The sequence below is a fragment of the Dermacentor silvarum genome, chromosome 8 (assembly GCF_013339745.2).
Source record: "Dermacentor silvarum isolate Dsil-2018 chromosome 8, BIME_Dsil_1.4, whole genome shotgun sequence".
NCBI classification, from domain to species: Eukaryota; Metazoa; Arthropoda; class Arachnida; order Ixodida; family Ixodidae; genus Dermacentor; species Dermacentor silvarum.
Genome location: NC_051161.1, coordinates 98,845,656 through 98,863,875, shown reverse-complemented (window position 1 = coordinate 98,863,875; position 18,220 = coordinate 98,845,656). Strand labels below are relative to the sequence as shown.

The 18,220-nt window shown below is 44.5% G+C and overlaps 1 protein-coding gene across 4 annotated transcripts in view; it reads left to right on the top strand.

The window, feature by feature from the left end:
* Positions 1-17,813, top strand: part of LOC119461591 (transcription cofactor vestigial-like protein 2) — a 71,403-nt gene extending 53,590 nt beyond the window's left edge. For 2 of the 4 annotated variants that reach the window (XM_049673274.1, XM_049673277.1), the window contains exons 3-7: positions 4,629-4,902; positions 6,857-7,158; positions 9,260-9,412; positions 16,401-17,349; positions 17,412-17,813. In XM_049673274.1, the coding sequence (XP_049529231.1) occupies positions 4,629-4,902; positions 6,857-7,158; positions 9,260-9,324 (641 nt within the window). In that variant the 3' untranslated portion in view covers positions 9,325-9,412; positions 16,401-17,349; positions 17,412-17,813. Of the gene's footprint in view, positions 1-4,628; positions 4,903-6,856; positions 7,159-9,259; positions 9,413-16,400; positions 17,356-17,411 lie in introns of all 4 variants that reach the window. The other 2 variants (XM_049673276.1, XM_049673275.1) reach the window with 2 other exon arrangements.
* The last annotated feature ends 407 nt before the right edge of the window (positions 17,814-18,220 follow it).

Sequence of the window (18,220 nt, the reverse complement as noted above, 5' to 3'; positions counted from 1 at the left end):
GACCTGCAGAAACTTAAACAGCGCTTTAGTTGCCCGCATTGAAGCTACGGTGTCAGGCCATGGGCGGAAAATGGTGTCCTCCGACAGTGATCGCCTGCCAACGCTGGCTAGGGAACCTTCCAACGTCCTTCGCTCCATAATATATGCTGGGCAATCGCCCAACATGTGTTCCAGCGTTTCAGGCGTCTGGCAGTGTTCACAATCAGGGCTGTTCGACTGGCCGATGAGGTGTGCGTAGCGACGGGTGATAGCAACGCCCAGCCGAATCCTGTGTAGCAATGATGCTTTGCTCCGCGTAACCTTCGGGGGCAAACAGAATTTACCGTCTGGGTCGATCATATGTAGGCGTCTGTGGACTGTTGTCAGCATGGGCTCTGTATGCCTTCGTAAGGCCCTGCATGAGTGCCTTGATCACACTGAGTTGGTGTCAGGTCGCGAGTAGGCACTGTGTACTTCATCAGAGGAAGAGAATGCCGATCTTGCCTCACTGTCATCGAGTTCATTCCCAATCACACCACAATGACCAGGCACCCATTGAAAAGTGATCACGTGGCCACCTAGCTCAGCTCTGTGATGAAGTTTAGCGATTTCTAGCGCGAGGAGGTAATATGGACATTCGTTTTAAAAAGAATTTTAGCGCCTGTAGCGCTGATTTGCAATCGCAGAACACCATTCATTTATAAGGCTTTTCACGTTAATATTGAAGCTTTTACCCGTCAGGGAAATGATAAATCATGTTACAACGCTCGTTGCATAATTTATGTTTGATTGGTTGATCGAATGTTCCGCACTGTCCGTTCACAGTCATAATAGCAACGAAAGAAGCCGCAATATCTGAGATGTAGAAACCGCGATATACGAAATTCAATGCGTGACTTCCTCGGCCCATGTTTCAGGGTATTCCAAGTTAAACTAACAGTAATTTTAATTAAAACGCGATACTGGCTGTGCCAAATGTGCTCGCACAGGTGGCTTATGCGCTATGGTGGACAAAATATTCGTGAACAATCTATTTATTTAGTATACCCTCAGGGCCAAATGCATTACAGCGGGGAGTGATTATAGAATCAACAAGACACAGTGAAATGCGTAGCATGTTAAAGTATATACAAAACGTTTGGCAGCTAATACGACGTTAGCTAACTATAATTAAAGAATATAAGGTTAACGCAAATCATATGGTAATAAACAATATAATAAGGATATGCAGTGGGTAGTACAAATAATAACTACTTACACCGTGTTAGCTAATGCTTGGTTAAAGGCAATGAAGTGAGTCATCAAACGTGCAATTACCGAAAAAATGCTAATTAACTTTCTTCCTATCACGATTGTTCTATATGTTTTTATTAGAAGCGTCAAGACAATCGTATTTGAAGGCAACTTCACTTTCTATGACTCCCATGGAGAGTGCTCCCATTTTGAGATCGTCAACATCAAGTTTGACAGTCATTCAGTTGATTTTGCATTCAGAAGCGTGGATCTCGACACAACATCAAGCCGTGTGGAAACGGCAACGTGTGCTAAAGAGAAAAATCAGCCATTGCTTGTTTTCCGCCAGCCGCAAACAAGAGTGCAACTATTATCAGCTTCGACCAGCTTGCCAATGATATGCCACACGCAGTAAGCTACGTCAGAATGGAGGCCTGACGTTATGTAGAGATGACGTCATGCCCCTGAATGCAAGATTAACTGAAGGAGTTTCAAGTTTGACGATGTATATCTCAAAATAGACGAAGTCGAGTAGAATCAAACAAAGTGAATTTGTCCTAAAACAAGATTGTCGTAAAGTTTCAAATATAAACACATATATGCCACAATCGCTATAGGAAGAAAATTAATGAGGAAGTGTTTTGTTAATAATGGGTTTGGTGACTCGAATTGATCTCCAAAATTGTGTCTGCGACAGCACATAAGCGCCTCCTGTGCAAGCAGAGTTTGCGTAGCTAGCATAGCATTTTCATTAAAATTACTGGCAGTTTAACTTTGAAGGACTGCATATGCATGAAAACTGTAAACGGAAACGAATACGATTTCACTTTTGTAATATTTTTTATTTGGCTGTGAGCTGGGAACTCGAGCTCACACTTGGCAGTGATTCATGGTACAGCGTGTACAAATGAACCTTAAGAACTTATTAGGCTTTCTTTCTGTCTCTTCGTTTCTTTTTTCAAAGTGCTATAACAACGATCTGGAGGCGGTATAGCGCAGTCAGTATGAACTGAGAATATGTGTAGCCTTTAATTACTGTGACGAGAAGGTGTCCCCATACAGTAATCATACATAAAAACCTTCCTGTGCACTCTTCGTTACTCGATGTCGAAGGGTCGTGTGACACTATACTTGATAAGCTTAGAGTATACATTGCGAGAATATTACGCCACCTAAACAAAACCAATTTCAAGTCATTAAACCACTAAATCCTATGGCACTAGCACAATTAGGACGTTTTTCTCAGAAACAACGCACTACACGGACACACGGAGCGTCATAATAGGAGTGTCACTATAAAGGGAATGGTTTACCCTTCTGCATCTCTCTGACGGCTTGTTGGGAACGAACTTCTCACGGCGAAAAATACGCAAAACCATGTGAAGAAGCGACCGGACAGAGAACAGCGTCACTCGTAACCGTCCAGACATTTCATCACATGCACTGCGCATTGTTTCTACCGTAAGAAGTATGAAGAAACTATAGCCGAGCGACAAGTAAGAGGAACGAACATTCAAGCGCAAGACAATATGGATGCAAGGCCGACGAACTGATCTAGCTTAATGAAACCATGGTTCATAGGTTCCCTCCATAGCAGTCCATATAGACTAATTGAAGCTGATCATCCAGTTCACAGCCTTCGAAGGAAGTATCAGTAGACACACGGTGAAAGCATAGACGTTTCGTTGCAGTCGATTATGCTTATGACAAAACGATACTCTTATGTGGGTTAGATCTGTAAAACTGACTCTTCACCAAGGAATGAGCCCTCCGAGAACTTTCAAACTTCGCGAAGGGTTGCAGCTGAGAGACTTCGGTGGTCTCCATGCGTCCACCGTTCCGAGACGCGGGCTCCTCGCTTCTAACGGCACATTTGGGCTTGAAGCCAAGGCAGCTTCTCTCCCCACCTTCCGGAGTGTGAGCCTTCCCCTCCACGAAGCGCTCTTGGGCTCCTGATTTATGGCACGCCTTTCTCGACCACGCCGCGAAGATGAGCGCAGGCCTGCTTCCACATACCCAGGGCTTTACGAGCGCTGTCTAAGAAAAAAAAATGCTCCTCGCGTACTACGTCGCTTGTTTCTCGCACTCCGGACCACCGACGGCGGAGACTGTAGCCTTGCGGGCTTCCGTGGTGTCGAGCCTGCGGTGCTTAAGCGCTGATGGCTAGGCAGCTCACTAGAAGCAAGTTAGCGGGGCGTATACTTGTCGCCTGATGGGTGGCTCGCCAATCTTGCGACCAAGCCAAGCTGCTCAAAGAAGAGCAGGAAGCGAACGCGGGCAAAGCTGTGGGCCAACCTTGAGAAAAAGTTATTGCACTTCTCGAAGCAGGTAGGAGCTGCTGTTTAGAACCACATGCTTCTCTTGCTGTTAATTTCGGTTTTGCTTTGTCCTTTTGGTCTGCGATATGGCATCATGTTCCCACGTGAGTTAAACGAAAATCTGGAGTGCCGCCGCTTCTGCTCACAATAAATGTAAAAAAAAGTAAGCGGACTTTTCTAAGACAGGAAGTTGCCTAGACAGTACTACCAATGCAAACTACAATTTACACTTGCGTTTTAGTAGGCATATTCAGCTACACGCTTTATTTCTATCGTGCCTTACAAAGCCGCTCTTCTCAGGAAGTTTCAGTCGATCACACGAGACGCGCATGTCTTCCTGCTTGAAATCCTTTCTGTCGCAGCGATTCTCACTAAAAGAGCGAAACCTCAAGAACGAGTGGCCATTGCCTGGTTTCTACCGCCCTAGTTATAACTTTCTGACTGCAGTCGAACCCGGATATACCGCATCTGAAGGGAAACAGAAAAAAGTTCGATATATAAGAAATTCGATAGAAAAAATAAAAAATTGTGCGGGAAATTACACGGGAATTTTACAGCTGTTCCATATACAGAATAATGCGGTATATGTGGGTTCCATATATCCGGCTTTGACTGTATAACTAATGTATTTTAGGACGCAGTTTTCTAAAATTGGCATGATCATCATAACCATAAACAAAACAACAACAAATGAGCAAACCTTGGCTGATTTCCAATAGCGGTAATATTTACATTAGCGTATTTTTTCTATCATACACTTAATCAGTGTATGCTCAATGCAGCGTAGGTTCCCCTTCAATATCCCTTAACTAATCTCCGTTTTATAACTGCTACGCAAGTCTGCCCCACGTCTGCTTCTTCCATCAAATATTGCAGTTGTTCTTCGCAAAGTGTCATTTGTCTTCTTGTGTTCACGGCACCATAATGCATTTTTTTCCTTTCCCACACTGATTTCGCAGTTTGGTATTGGCTTCATAAGCTCCACCAAGTCCTTGCTCTCCTATAGGCGACTACACTTGCAGAATACGTTGCTCAACATTACCCCTAATAAGCACGACTACCTAACTCTGTTATCTTCCTTTCCGTGTATACTTGCAGACGCGCCACCCATGTCGCAGCGCAACTTCCCGGCCTCGTTCTGGGACTGCCACCAGTCGGGTGGCTCGCCCAGCCACGGCATGTCCGCGGCGGGCGGCAGCGCCGGCGCCGCGGTGTCGAGCCCCGTGGACCTGTATGCGGGCAGCGAGGCGCACCCTTACCACCACGCGCATCACCACGCCGCGTCGGCAGCCAACGCCGCTGCCCTTCACGCCAGTTTGCAGAGTGACCCGTGGCACTACGCTCTCACGGCGCCCCAGGCTGGACCGTACAGGTACGGTACCTTCATACCGCGCGTTGACCCATGTATAGACAATATTCCAAATTACAAAGTGCGCTTCTGCGCATATCATGTCTGCGTAAACCATGATAGCAGAAATCAGGCTAGAGTCGCCCATGGGGTATCAGAGTGCGTCACAAGCCACCCCTTGCGCCCTCAGTTGTTCGCGTTATTTAAGGCTTCAGAATGTGTTTCTCCGTTTCAAGAGTGCTATAGCTGTATGTCGGCCATGCTTAGATACGTGGTAAAGCCCATCCTATACGCAAATTTCGCGATCTCGTAACTTTATCTAACACTCTGCTGCTGTGAGCTATGTCCCTGCTCTTGACAGTGCTATGTTGTTCTTAGAGTCTGGTCCTCAGATGCGCGGTAGAGCCCGTCTTAAACGGAAATTTCGCAATCTCACGACATGATCTTACTCTCCGCTGCTCTGAGCTGTGTCCCTTCTGTTAACATCGGTCTGTTGTTGTGATAGTCTGTGGTCACCATATTTACATGACCACATGACTTCTCAACACTTTACTTCTTCCTGCTGACGACAACTAGGAAACCATCTGCCCGTATTTTGTGAATGACGCCGCAGTTCTTCTAACTCTCAAGACACCAAAAAAAAAATCTCCCCAGTGATGCACATCAGCACATGTGTACATAACCCGTTTCCTTAGCGATTTCATGCAGTGGCTTGCGCAAGCCTGGCAATGTGGCGACGGTCAGTATTGCCCACTGGAAACGCGTCTACACACTTGGTCTCGGTCCGCTGCGTCTGCTGCGGCTTGGGCATGTGTCTGCAGCAGAATAAAGAAATCCAGATATGACTGTGCCTGTCGCAATGGACTGCCAAGATATTTACCCCGCCAGAATCATAGAAAAAAATCCACCATTCACAATCGTTCTGGTTTACAGCTTGGCAACGTTAGGGGGGATGTGGGGCTAAAATGACAATCTTTTTCCAGAAGTACTTATTTTCTAATTTTGTTCGCTAGCGTGGCTGTTCGGGTTGTTGGTATGACATGTTTAAGCTTGTAGCGCACAACAAGACGAGGACGAGAAGTATAACATGAAACGCGCGAGACCCACAGCGTTCGTGTGTTTCATGTCTTCTAGCTTCTTGTCCTCGTCTTGTTGTGCGCTTAAAGCTTCAACTAATTTTGTTTGTTTTAGAATTATAGAGTGTAAGGAACTTCCTCATCAAGTTTGACTATGAGCTGCGCGGTAGAAGAGAAGATAATGAACTTCTTATTACGCGTCAGTGGCACGTGTTTTAGGCATGTATTAAAATTTTTAATCGGTTTTGTTAAGTTTGTACTTTTTAGACAATTCGCACTTTTTCGAAAGTCGATTCGAAAGAGCAAGAACAAAAACTGCATGTAAGATTGTTTTATGGCTGAAAATGTGTGAGGAACCAGACAGGAATTTTAAATTGCTTCTGTATAGTAAAATAAATCTTTAAACTTTTGGATCACAGTAACAACCAAAAACCAAACTCAGTTTTCAAGTGTTGCTGCTTCATCAAAAAAAAAGGAAGACACAAAATTGCAAGTGGCCCCTCCTATCCTGTAATATGGGGCGTCGAGCATATTCAGAAAAATGTAACCTAATTTTATAATATTAAAGTACGGTTTTCCTAATGTGACATATACTCATTTGCTCAATGGTATAGTGCACAACTTTTGTTTTTCCGTGTGGGATAGGGTAATGAAATTTACTACACATAAGTAGGACAAGTTTAAATTAGTAGCGAAAACAGAAAAAAAAACACAGGGAAGCGATGGTGCCGGAGTTGTTAGAGGCATAGGTAGCTTTACAAGCTAAGGAATAGGTTCTAAATTGTGGTAGACATAATAAAACCTGGTTACCTCAAGCAGGCTGGATGACTATTGGTCCCCACCCTGTTTCGAACCAGCTCTCACGAGAAATGATCGATCATCAACGCCCTGCCTGCATGCAGCGCCACTGCTTTTCCTCGCAGGTCTTCAGCGATGCACGAGCTGGCGTACTCCGCGGGTGGCGCGGCGCACCGCTTCGGCGCCCAGCAGTACGGCTCTCTGCTGCTGCAGCCGCGCTCTTCGCGACTCGCACCAGCCACGTGCACCGCGCTCGACAAGGGAGACGCGTGGGCTTCCCCCGCCGCCCGCTACCACCACGACCAGCTGACCGGGCACCACGTGGTCGACGCGTCCGGGTACCAGGCGGCCGCGCACCACCACTACGGGTCCATGGGAGCCGCTGCCGCTGCGGCCGCCATGACCGGTGGGCAAAACCTTCTCTCCGTGCATGAACTGTGTTCTTTTTTTCCCCCCCTATACACTATCTTCTTTTGTATTTTTTGTACGCCTACCTGCTTGGTCCTTGGGCTGATGTAGATCGTAAATAAAACAATAGCCATTTCAGAATTCAAGGATACACAAATCTGGACGTCCACGCGTCTTAAATCAAACCTATTACAGAGAAACCTGCCAACTAGAGGCATCAAACTTCGTAAGAATGGCAGAAGAATTATAAAGAAATGACGGAAGTAAAAGTAGTGATATTGACAGAGCGGTGATTGAAATATATTACCGCTTTTTGTTACAGCAAGCTAGAAGCACATCGAGTCTATTGTTTCTGATCATTCACAGGCATATTGTGATAAGGACAGCTAAGTGAACGAATGTTAGAAGCATAAAATTATAATTTTTGTAGAAATTGGCTATCCGTATGTCAAAGGAAGCTTTTGTACGCTGTTCTTCCATTGGCACCTATAGAGATGACAATTAGCATCCGTAACTGGTCAGAACGTTCCTGGCAAACGCCCTGCATAACTTCGTATTATTTATTATCAATTCGATTTATTATCACTTTTTCGTCACACTAGTGTAGCTAAGTCAAGGCTCAAGGAATGTATTAGTTTATCGAAGAATTTTCACGATATGGTATGAATTTCAGTTCTAATGTTTATGTTTGATTGTATTTATGAGTGGCATTTCTGCATTAACAGTTACGATGAATGCACTTATTTGGCATGTTTATAAAATCTTTCTTCGCTTCCCAAGGCGAACGGTAGAACGTGCCTGCATAATGAAGTTATTATTGTGTTACGCATCTGACTTTTAGAGGTATTTGTATGCGTTATTATTGAGAGGACACAAAGACGGAAGTCAAGCATGTCTGGCTTAATGGCAGCGTTGGCGGCTCGAATAAGCAGAATCGCCAGGCTTTCTTTCATGAACACTTGCTTGCAACGGATCTTCATTTTATGGTGGCAAAACATAATAACAAACAAATAAGCATATCGATACTTTCATCTGATAGGCCACAGCATTTCGCGCAAATGTTTGCTCATGGCCGCACTAGTGGCGTGGCAATTTAGCTCAGCCACCCTTTAGCATCGCAGTACGCTCGTACAGCTATTGCTGTTTGCGCGTTTACCACCGCAAAATATGTTGGAAAATTCATCTAAGAATTATTGGCTCCACGTGCTTATGCTTTAGTTAGAAAAGGCTCCATGACTAATAAAGATTAAGGTCAACATATCTGCGGGTGCTCTGAGGGGTCGCAAAGAAACCGAAACTACAGATCGTACTTTGCATCAGTGGGTCACCTGATCACCGCCATGTTTTATCAAAGGATACCTGCGTCAGCAGGCAGCTTCATCATAGTAGCAGCATCCGCTGACGCAACTCACCTATAGTAATGGGTGCAGTGCACTCTGCCGGCGCCTATATCAGCAAGGGTCGTTGACTGCATCTGAAAATGGTTTGAATTCGCATAAAATATGTAATTTAAAAAGTGGCCTTATCTTTGGAGGAGTCAGGCAACATTATCGTTTTGAGGGAGCTCTTTCTATGAGTAATAATTACGTGTACCTTCTTTGGTTGCGCCAAATTGTACATGCATTGTTTACAATTCTCCGACATTCGCACTCTTGTCGTTTAACATGTTCATTTAAGTGTTCTACGCACACGTGACCAGTCGCGGTTGTTTAAGAATTAAGTTCTTGCTCACGGGGTGTTACACTGATGCCTGTTGCCATGTGTACAGTACAAGAGCAGCGTAGTGAGACATTTTGAAGCGAACACGCAAACTGTAAGTAACTTCCTATGCCTAAATTCATGAGCCTAAAAAGCGGTGATTTAATCAATTTGCCATTCGTCCACGGAAAACTATCTCTAAATCTGCTAGCCAATTGAGTTTGACCTTAAACGAACGTACAATGCGCCTTAAACACACAAGGCCGCAAAAGAACGGTGTCTGCGGTGCACAGTGCCAAGACTATAGCTCCGAACTTGCTTACGATACAGTAAAGTTATTTACTTACCAGAAATGGTGAACTGGCGGTTGTCTGCATCGTACTCTGCACCACTGTCTCCAGATCCCAACAGCGGCGGCTACATGCTGGAGTTGTACAAGTTCCAGGCGATGCACGCGTACCGGTGAAAAAACGAAAACGAAAAAAAAAAAAAAAAACCGAACCAACCACCACCGGTGGGTCTACAGCGGGTGACGTCAAGACGACAAAACAAGAGTACGTTTTTTTTTTTCACCGCTTCTGCTGGACTTCCCTGGAATCTCTTTGCTCCTCGCTTGGCATCCCCGAAACTAAATACAAAAATACTCATTTCTGCGCACGCTGGTGCCTTTAGTTTAACCAACTCTCCGGCGCGGGCCTGCATTAACCCGGGCTTCGTTTGCTTGCTGTAACGGTGGTGGTGGGTTTGGTTGCGGTGTGATGTTTCGCATCCCCCTACTCTAACTCCTTGTCCTCTGGTGGCTGGTTCTTTTTCAAAGCTTTCGCTCCACTACTAAGCTATGGCAAAGACAAAGTGTGCACATAAAGAAATGAATACAAAACACCGACCACAAAATGTGTAGTCATGTTAACGTTCTGTCTCCCGCACGGGAGCCTTGTTAACAAATAAAACTATTTTGTGGTCGTGTTCTGTCTTCTTTTCTTCGTGCTCCGTCCCAACCAGGCGGAATTCCGTGCTTCTCTCCATTCCGAACATATTATATGCATACATTTATTGGACGTATGTTTCTCGATAGAACGATGGTAATGACTTCGAATGCTAAGCTATGCTATGGTAAGAAGTATAGCGAATGTTGTCATGATAGTCACAGCGAAACGACGAACATTTCGTTTCGCCTATAGCGTACCTCTGGAGGGACAAATATTTCTCCTCTAAAGCGATCATCCAACAGCACGAAAACATTGTGCGGTCTCGAGTAGGTCACGCTCCATTTCATGAAAACTATCGACACTAATATGTATACATCAATGAACCACCATATGTAAAAATAGAAATTTTCATTCATCTTGGTTGCAAATGTAGATACCGTATAAAAGGCTGAATAATGTGATGTCATATGTGGCTCGGGGCTGCAGGGGGGCTTTTTTGACGGATACCTATAAAATGCTGCGCTGAATATATTGAACTAATGACGCCACACGAATGTGACAACGCGAAAGGAAAACCTGGCATACCGCATGGAACACTGCGAATAAGGCACGCCAAAGGTCACGTGATTTTACTTGAGCTGGAATTGAAAAAAAAAAGAACGCTTGAGTTTGTTCTCGTTATTTACGCGTCAAATATCGCTTTCATATCGTGCGGCTTTTGCCAGTCTAGTTCACTTGGGAGCCAACTCTTGCATAAAGCCAAGTTGGAAATCCTCGAACGTAGTCTTAAAGATCGGTTCATCATCGTTTCATTATTGTAACGGCTGGCCACCGTATAATTTTAGGACATCTTGTGCTGTAGGAAGCAATCTGCTGTTTGAAAACTTTCATACCCCTAGTATTCTCAATTTCATAACACTGTATAATATTCTGTCTAAGAAATGCGGAATCACTGAAGAATTAACAAAGTTTTTTCCCAATAATTATGCAGAAATCACGTAGAATAGTTGGAAAGCTGGTAAACCATTCACCCAGGATTTTGTATCTAGAGTTTTATCCATTGTTGTACAGGCTTAAGTTGACGTTAAATGTCGGCCTAGATGGTTTTTGTAGTGAATTCACCGCGATGAGGAAAAGACAAAAAAGGAAGAAAGAAGGCAGGCGTGTTAACCAGAAAACAATAACCAGAAAAGTGTCTGGTTGGCTAACCCTACTTTCTGGAAGGGAAAAGAGGAACTAAAAGAACGGAGAGAGAGATAGAGGAAAGCGGGTAATGCGTGCACGTGCGCAAACCAACACCGTGCTGTAAAAAAAGGAGAGAAAAAAAAACAGTGGTTTTATTAAAATCAAAGGACGTTAAAACTAAAGGTGACATTAATTAGGTATTTTTGATCTCCGCCAAATGCCACATTTTCCGCATGACTGGCACTGTAGATATCCCACCAGGCCCTTCAGTGGAGACCAACTTCCTGCTTGCACACCCATTTCCCCCGGCCATCAAGCTCAGTCAAGTGTCTGCTTCCGGACACTTGACTGAGCTTGGACTTGACTGTCGCCAAAGGACTGCTTTTGAGAGATGACCTTACATAATGTCCTTAAGACAGCGAAAACTTGCAATGATCAGGTTCAAGTGACAGAAACCTTTTTTTTTTGCAAGGAAGAAATACTAGGTGGTCATATTCTAATCTGAGAATACTAGGCGGTCATATTCTAATCTGAAGCGGAATATATATACTGAACCAGTAGTCTATGAAGTATAAATGTAGTAACGTGTTCAGCTAGAAAAAGTCGGTTATCCGGCATTGAAAGTGTGGCATACATTGGAACGTCGAAGTTCGAGTAGGCCTTCTAACTGAAGTAAATTAGCTTTAACATGAAGCCTTAACCTCCGTGAGTATGGAAGTGAAGCCATGTGAATACGTAAGCTAGTAGTCATAATTTGATCTGCGTCGTAGTTCGTAGACATAAAGACTGAACATCAAAGTTACACGTTTGTCCGTTACCAACTTTGTAGATTAGCGAACTAAGCTATTCGTCGCTCTCTGTAATAGCATCTTGAAACGACTGAGGAGTTTTGAATGTTGTTTGTATCGAAGTGCCATTTGTGGAATCTAGCAGTTTTCACGCTTTCGTCGCTCGGTAAACATTCAGTTTTGAGAAAACAAATGTTCTGTGCTCTAACCGCGTCTCACCGTGGACTAATGTATGACTTCCCAAACATTTTTGCTGCATGATGCGATTTCGTCTAATTGTTTGGAATTAACTGTCAACACAATGGTAGATGTTATATTTGGATTATTTAATCTGCTAGCATACCGTGAATTGCATAGCTTTGCAGGAAATTCAAGTTTAGAGTTTTTCATTATATACATGCTGAACATATTTTATGGCTGATGTTATATCACTTAATAATACTATGTAGTAGATATGATTACATTGAGGTAGAACTTTGGTATATCGAAATTATTTGTTAAACGTTTTTTTTTTTTGTTTAGAGCGAAGCTCTGAAATCGCAACACTTGTAACACTTGTGACGCGATATACTCTGTACTTTCACAAATGGCCGCCATCAAAGGAATGCGCAGCCATTTTTTGTTTTCAGAAAACAGTGTGTAAAATATACAGGCGCCTAAAACCTTGTGCATTATCTATCAGTACCATAGTCGGTTTCAATAAAAGTTGTTGTAATCAAGTTGAATGGCCAGAGTGGATCTTCTCTGTCCTGTTCTCTTTTATGCTCTTAAAATATTATGTTTCTCCAGAAGTGCTGAAAATGCATCAAATTCGCTTTTCCTGCATCAAAAATATCAGCTTTGCTGTTAGTCATCTCAGTTTTTTGTTATAGTTAGGGTGTTGTTTGATTGCTTTTTCTTTCCTTTCTAAGCATACGTATGGATTCTCATCAAAACACAGCGTACCAACGCAGTGACTTGAGGAGTGGTTCAAGTGGCCGATGTTTTATTGTGATGAAGTATTTTTTTAATTGCACTAAGTCACGGCCGGATTACTATTATAATCAATCATTTACTCTTCATTCCCGACTAATATCTTAATTTGTAGATAACAAAAGGCAAACAAAATAAAATGTCAGCTTTTGAACATTTCAAACATCCAGGCGGAAATTACCGTAAAATAGCCAGGCTCATCATACTCGGCAAGAAGAAAGCATTGCAAACATTTTGTCCTGCGAACAAATTGGTGTTCTATTCCTTAACGATAAACGAAGTTAACTTGCAAGCAAGCATTAGAAGGTAACTCCTCCCCCCACATATTACAGGTAAATGAGTTCGGCGTTATCCAGCATCACTCTTGCATACAGGGAACAGTGTGACGTACACCTGTATCCCGAAGGTCATTCAATTTTTTTTGCGCGCTCAGTAATAAAGTAGTTCTGCAGCGGCAGCACTAGAATAACCATCCAGCATCACTGCCTCATTCGCAGCCTTTCATTACAGTTGCAAAGCCGTGCAGATCGCAGGGCGCCTTGCGAAACCCGGGCTCCCTAATTCACCGAGTGATGGCTATGAAACAAGGCTAGCGAAACCGTTAGTCCACCCTGCCTAGCGCTCTTCGCACGCTCGTCCCCGTCTATTTTGCGAGCCGCGGAATCACGATCGCGCCAGAGAAGCGCGAGGGCCTGCGGTGCACACCGGCCTCAATTAAAACGAGTTCGCCTCGCATCCGCCTGGCGGCGCCACCACCGCCGCCTTGGTCCAAACGCTCGCAACGCATCCTGCCGGCGTTTCATCCCGCCGCTTCCCGCGCCCAGAGGGAGCCTCGTTGCAACGCACGCACAGTGGAGCCGCGAGGCGGAGGGTGAGCGGCGTTCAGCGGTATAGTTCGGCGCTCGAATGATGGCGCCGCGCGGTCATTGGCGGAAGTAAATAATGTTTTGCCGGCCAGGAGGAATTGCCGCATTCCTCGTTCCTGATTGGCCGGAAAGCGAGCGGGCTCTCCAGGTCTGGAGCGGGTGGGTAGGGGTTCTCGGGAGAGAGGCGGCGTGGGAGGGGAAAAGGGGAATAGTGGGGGAAAACGGGAGTCGGCGTTATGCGAGGGTGTGGAAAGCGAAAGCCGAGCGTTGAGGTAACGCAGCTCGCGAAGCGCGAGAGAGCTGTTCAGGGAGACCCGCCAGACCCAGGAAAAGCGTGACTCACGGCGTAACTTTCCGGTCGCAGGTCTGGGAAAAGGCGACCGGGACGTTTTTTCTTTCTTTTCTTTTTTTGCCGAGACGCGATCTCTTCCATTTCCAATTTGCCGACTGTCTCCCGGACTTGTTTCTCTCCGCGGAATCACACGTATAGTTACAAACGAGCGGGGGTTTCCCCCGTGCTCGTGTTTTCGTGGAGTTGGTGTCGCTTCTGTTTTGTCGGAGTGTTTTGTATCCAGACGGGGTGGCTGCAGACGCACCCGTTAAACTCAATAAAGCGTCAAAAGCAACTAACACTGTGTGTAGCTGACGTTATTTTGAATGAGCGCTTCGTGGTGACTTCGTAGCGCAGCACTGTAGACCATAGTTTCAGCTGTACTTTCTCGCTGCGCATTAATTTAGGAGCTCTAGAAAAAGACGCAGTCAATTCGCTATTCCATGAAAGACAGGAGCATCTTGCCTAGAGGATGGTAAATAGTGCGTTTCTAGGGTGCTTGTGAACGAGTGGCAAGGTGCCTATTAATGTGAAAGTAATGGGAGCTTCTGTCTTTCTCTCTTTGTACTTGACATATCCCTTAAGTTCACAACTGGAGACGCGTCGAATGAGCGCTTATGATGCAATGCCGTGAATGAAATTCCTCCCAAAGGTCTGTGGCGACTATTTAATAGGACGAATTCCAAGTTAACGAATGCGCACAGTCTACTGGCAAAGCGAAAAGTCGTACGAAAACTTGTTTAATGGCAGATGAGTATCTGTAAACTAGCAACATAGTGACCAATATGAAATCGGAGTATGCGGTGTCATTCAAAGTTGTGAACTAGTGTCTTGCTCAGGTTGGTGTACAAGGTACACGCATAGGGCACTGGAACGCCTGTATAAGTAATTATTCAAGACGTTCTGAAGCGCACACTTTCAAACACGCAACTACTGTTTTATAAGTTTCGGGTTTCTTGGTAAGAAAGATTGGGAAAGGTTGTGAATAATGTTGCTGGGTTTTTACTAAACTAAAATTGAGAAATACTTAGGTCACGTGTCCCAGCTAAAATCGTTCATGTTCTGAAGCATTTGTGAAATGCTGTATCAAAAAGTATGTAATTATCAGTATTGTAAACACAACTAATTTCATCTCGTACTTATTTTTTGCTTGTACTCGTGAAAATGTTGCTTGCCAGAACACAGGGCTTATTACCCTCTATATCACTTCGCTAGATCGAAGACATTTTATTATCCCAGTGAACGAAATTCCTGAAAAAATACTGACAGTCTTTCATTTACGTTTCAAGCAAGTATTACAAATATTTTTAGAATGTAGTTCTCGCAGCTCAAACGTTTAATCAGCGACAGAGTGCTGCACTCTGCAGTTCTCCGTGTATTCTGCGCAAAGAATCTCCCGCATTGTTCCTCTCGGAGGCAAGGGTACTGGGAATTTTAGTGGCTGGCTATCCGTGTTAAAGGTCCCACGACTAAGATCACCGAACTGATGATTCAAGCTAAATGCACATATATGCAAGAAGGGAAAACAAATGATCATTTCGACTGCATCTGGATCAGCTACTCTCCCTGTACCGCTATGGCATCCCAGTTTCACTGCTCTAATTACAGTGGCATCTTCTCAGCATGGCCATGTCGACTCACTTAGAATGGCGATCCTATTCCATGTGGGCTTGGGGCTTTGCCTCTGGGTTGCAAATGACGTCGACATCTTGTGCCTTACAAGGATTGCCATATGGATCGATTTATGACGACACAATACGTGAAGCGAAAGTGTCCTGTTGTTGCTGGCACAGTTTAAGTGACGTGGTAGTAAAAAAAAAGTTTGGCACAACCAACCTTGGGTAGATATCTTTGTAAGCGACTTACGACAAGAGACACGCTGCAGATTTCAATGGCGAATGCCTCCCTCAACCGCCCTGGTAAACCTTGCAGAGAAAGCGGAACATTTATGAGCAATAAAACGTGTTGAACTACAAAACACGACGCACCTGACCGTGTAGAAACGGGAAAAGAAGAAAGAAAATTAAAATGAGAGCCACACACTGAGGGAGAAAGAGCGAGAGAGACAAGACACATACGAACGCACACACATATTCTCTGAACCGATTAAACTAAAACTAAAAGGGGTAGCTCCACTCCACTCCACTGTTCGGTGAAGTAAAATACAAAATTGCAAAGCAACCTGTCTTTCCAAACGCTCAAGCGATTTGGAAATCATAAACAAGATATGTTTAGTGTGTCGCAAAGCATGTTCAACATGCATTGCTATATAGCAAATACTTACCGATCATCAAGACGTGTGATGCGGAAAAATGCATGTGCTTCAATAAGCGCAGTGAATTAACATTTATACACTGAAAACGCTCTCAGAAGGGCCTTATTCAGCCGTGTCTGCGTAACAGCGGACATTGCTTTTGTCACCACTAATTATCTCTTTTCTCATCTATGTCATCTTATGCAATCAAACGCAGGGCTCGATAGTCAAGTTCAAGAGACCGGCAAGGACCTCTACTGGTTCTGATGCGGACCTGTTCGTCACATACCTCCCTGAGCGACGCCCCTGCCTCGCAGTAACGCAGACACGGCAGACGTTCGAAAGGAGTGTGGTTGAGAACGAACTGCGCATGTGCAAGCGAGTGAAGAGTGCGCCGACAGTTATGCATCACGTGACCGGGCGCTTCATTCAGTGAACATTCTGCGATCCCTGCGGAGAAGGACGCCGCGAACAAACTTTGTGTGTCCGCATTTTTTTCTTGTGTTTGTGTGCGTGTGTGTGTGTGTGTGTGTATGTGTACCATTTTATGAGTGTGCATGGCACCTTATACTTTTCGGGCTGCGGTATACCGGTCAACATGGTTAACCTAACCTTTGCGAAACCTCTCGGCCATTGTACATTGAAGCGTTCTTAAGCCTGCAAGTATACTTTACTCGACTGCCCTGATTCGTGACTCATCTTCCAATTTCTTCGTGACTCTTAGCGCATCAATCGTACTCATGCGACGCGACTACGAGACGCAGATCTTCCTGTGAATAACGGTTGAGTCGGAACATCATCTGACGGCGTAGGCGCGACAGATCAAACGCCTTGATTTAGGAGCCGAGAGTACAGTGTCATTTTAAAGGAAAGTTCATGCAAGTTTTCTTTTCTTCTTCAATGAAAGTTGGCCACGTTGGTGACATATTATGGCACCATACGATAAGTTCGACATTGCAAAATGTTGTCTATTAAGCTTTTACGCAGACGGGTTTAAGCATTGTATTTGCTTGTATGGCTTGACACAAGTCTGATGAATTCCTTCAATTTTACGAACGATGCGAGCGAGGCAGGTTTGTGAATGCTCACGTTTATGAGGCGCAATGTACAGGTGGTTGTGTCCTTTCATCGCCCATGTGTGTGTGTGTGTGTGTGTGTGTGTGTGTGTGTGTGTGTGTGTGTGTGTGTGTGTGTGTGTGTGTGTGTGTGTGTGTGTACATGAAACCAGACTGGATGGTATGTGGACAAAATGAAGCCCCGTGTTTTATTCCATCTTCCCACGTTAATTTATTCCTGTAATCGCTTGTAGCTGCACACGCCATCGTGAATAAACACTTTCGGCTGCCCTGCGAAGCCAATTAGTCGGCGTGCGCATTACGAGCTTGAACCCTGTGGACCGGTGTGTTAAGGTTATTTATAAGTTGTGTAGATTATAGACCTACTTAAGGCGTTATCGGCGTCGTATGCGCACAGATATACCTATGAATAAATGAGGAAAGACTACCTACATCAGCGCGCACTGAGCATGCCTGTCTTTTGTGCATAATTTTATTCTCCAGATTTCATGTCCGGGTCACTGTGTCTACGAAGCCTGTATATAAAAGAAGAAATATAATGAGTTCTGTGAGCACTTCACGGTGTTGGTGGCTGACTGTTTCTTGTTTCCTAAGAAAAAATGGAATTACCAAAAGCTCATGCTTCCTCGAACGTTTTCTCAACCTTGAAGAAGCTTTGGTGCCTCACGTGGACATACATGCGGTATAAATGCGGAAAACTATTGGCGTACAAACGCTTTGTCCGCAGACTTCAAACAGGTGAACTCATAGTGCTTTCCATATTTGTATTTAATTGATATTGCTATCAAATGACAGCCGTATGGCTTATTCGCACTACCTTCGGAAGCATTGCAGCCTCGGGGAAGCAGAAAGGATGCGAGGTGCGTTGAAGAATTTGAATTGCCTCATGAGCTGCAGCTATATAGGTAACGACCGCTATATATATATATATATATATATATATATATATATATATATATGG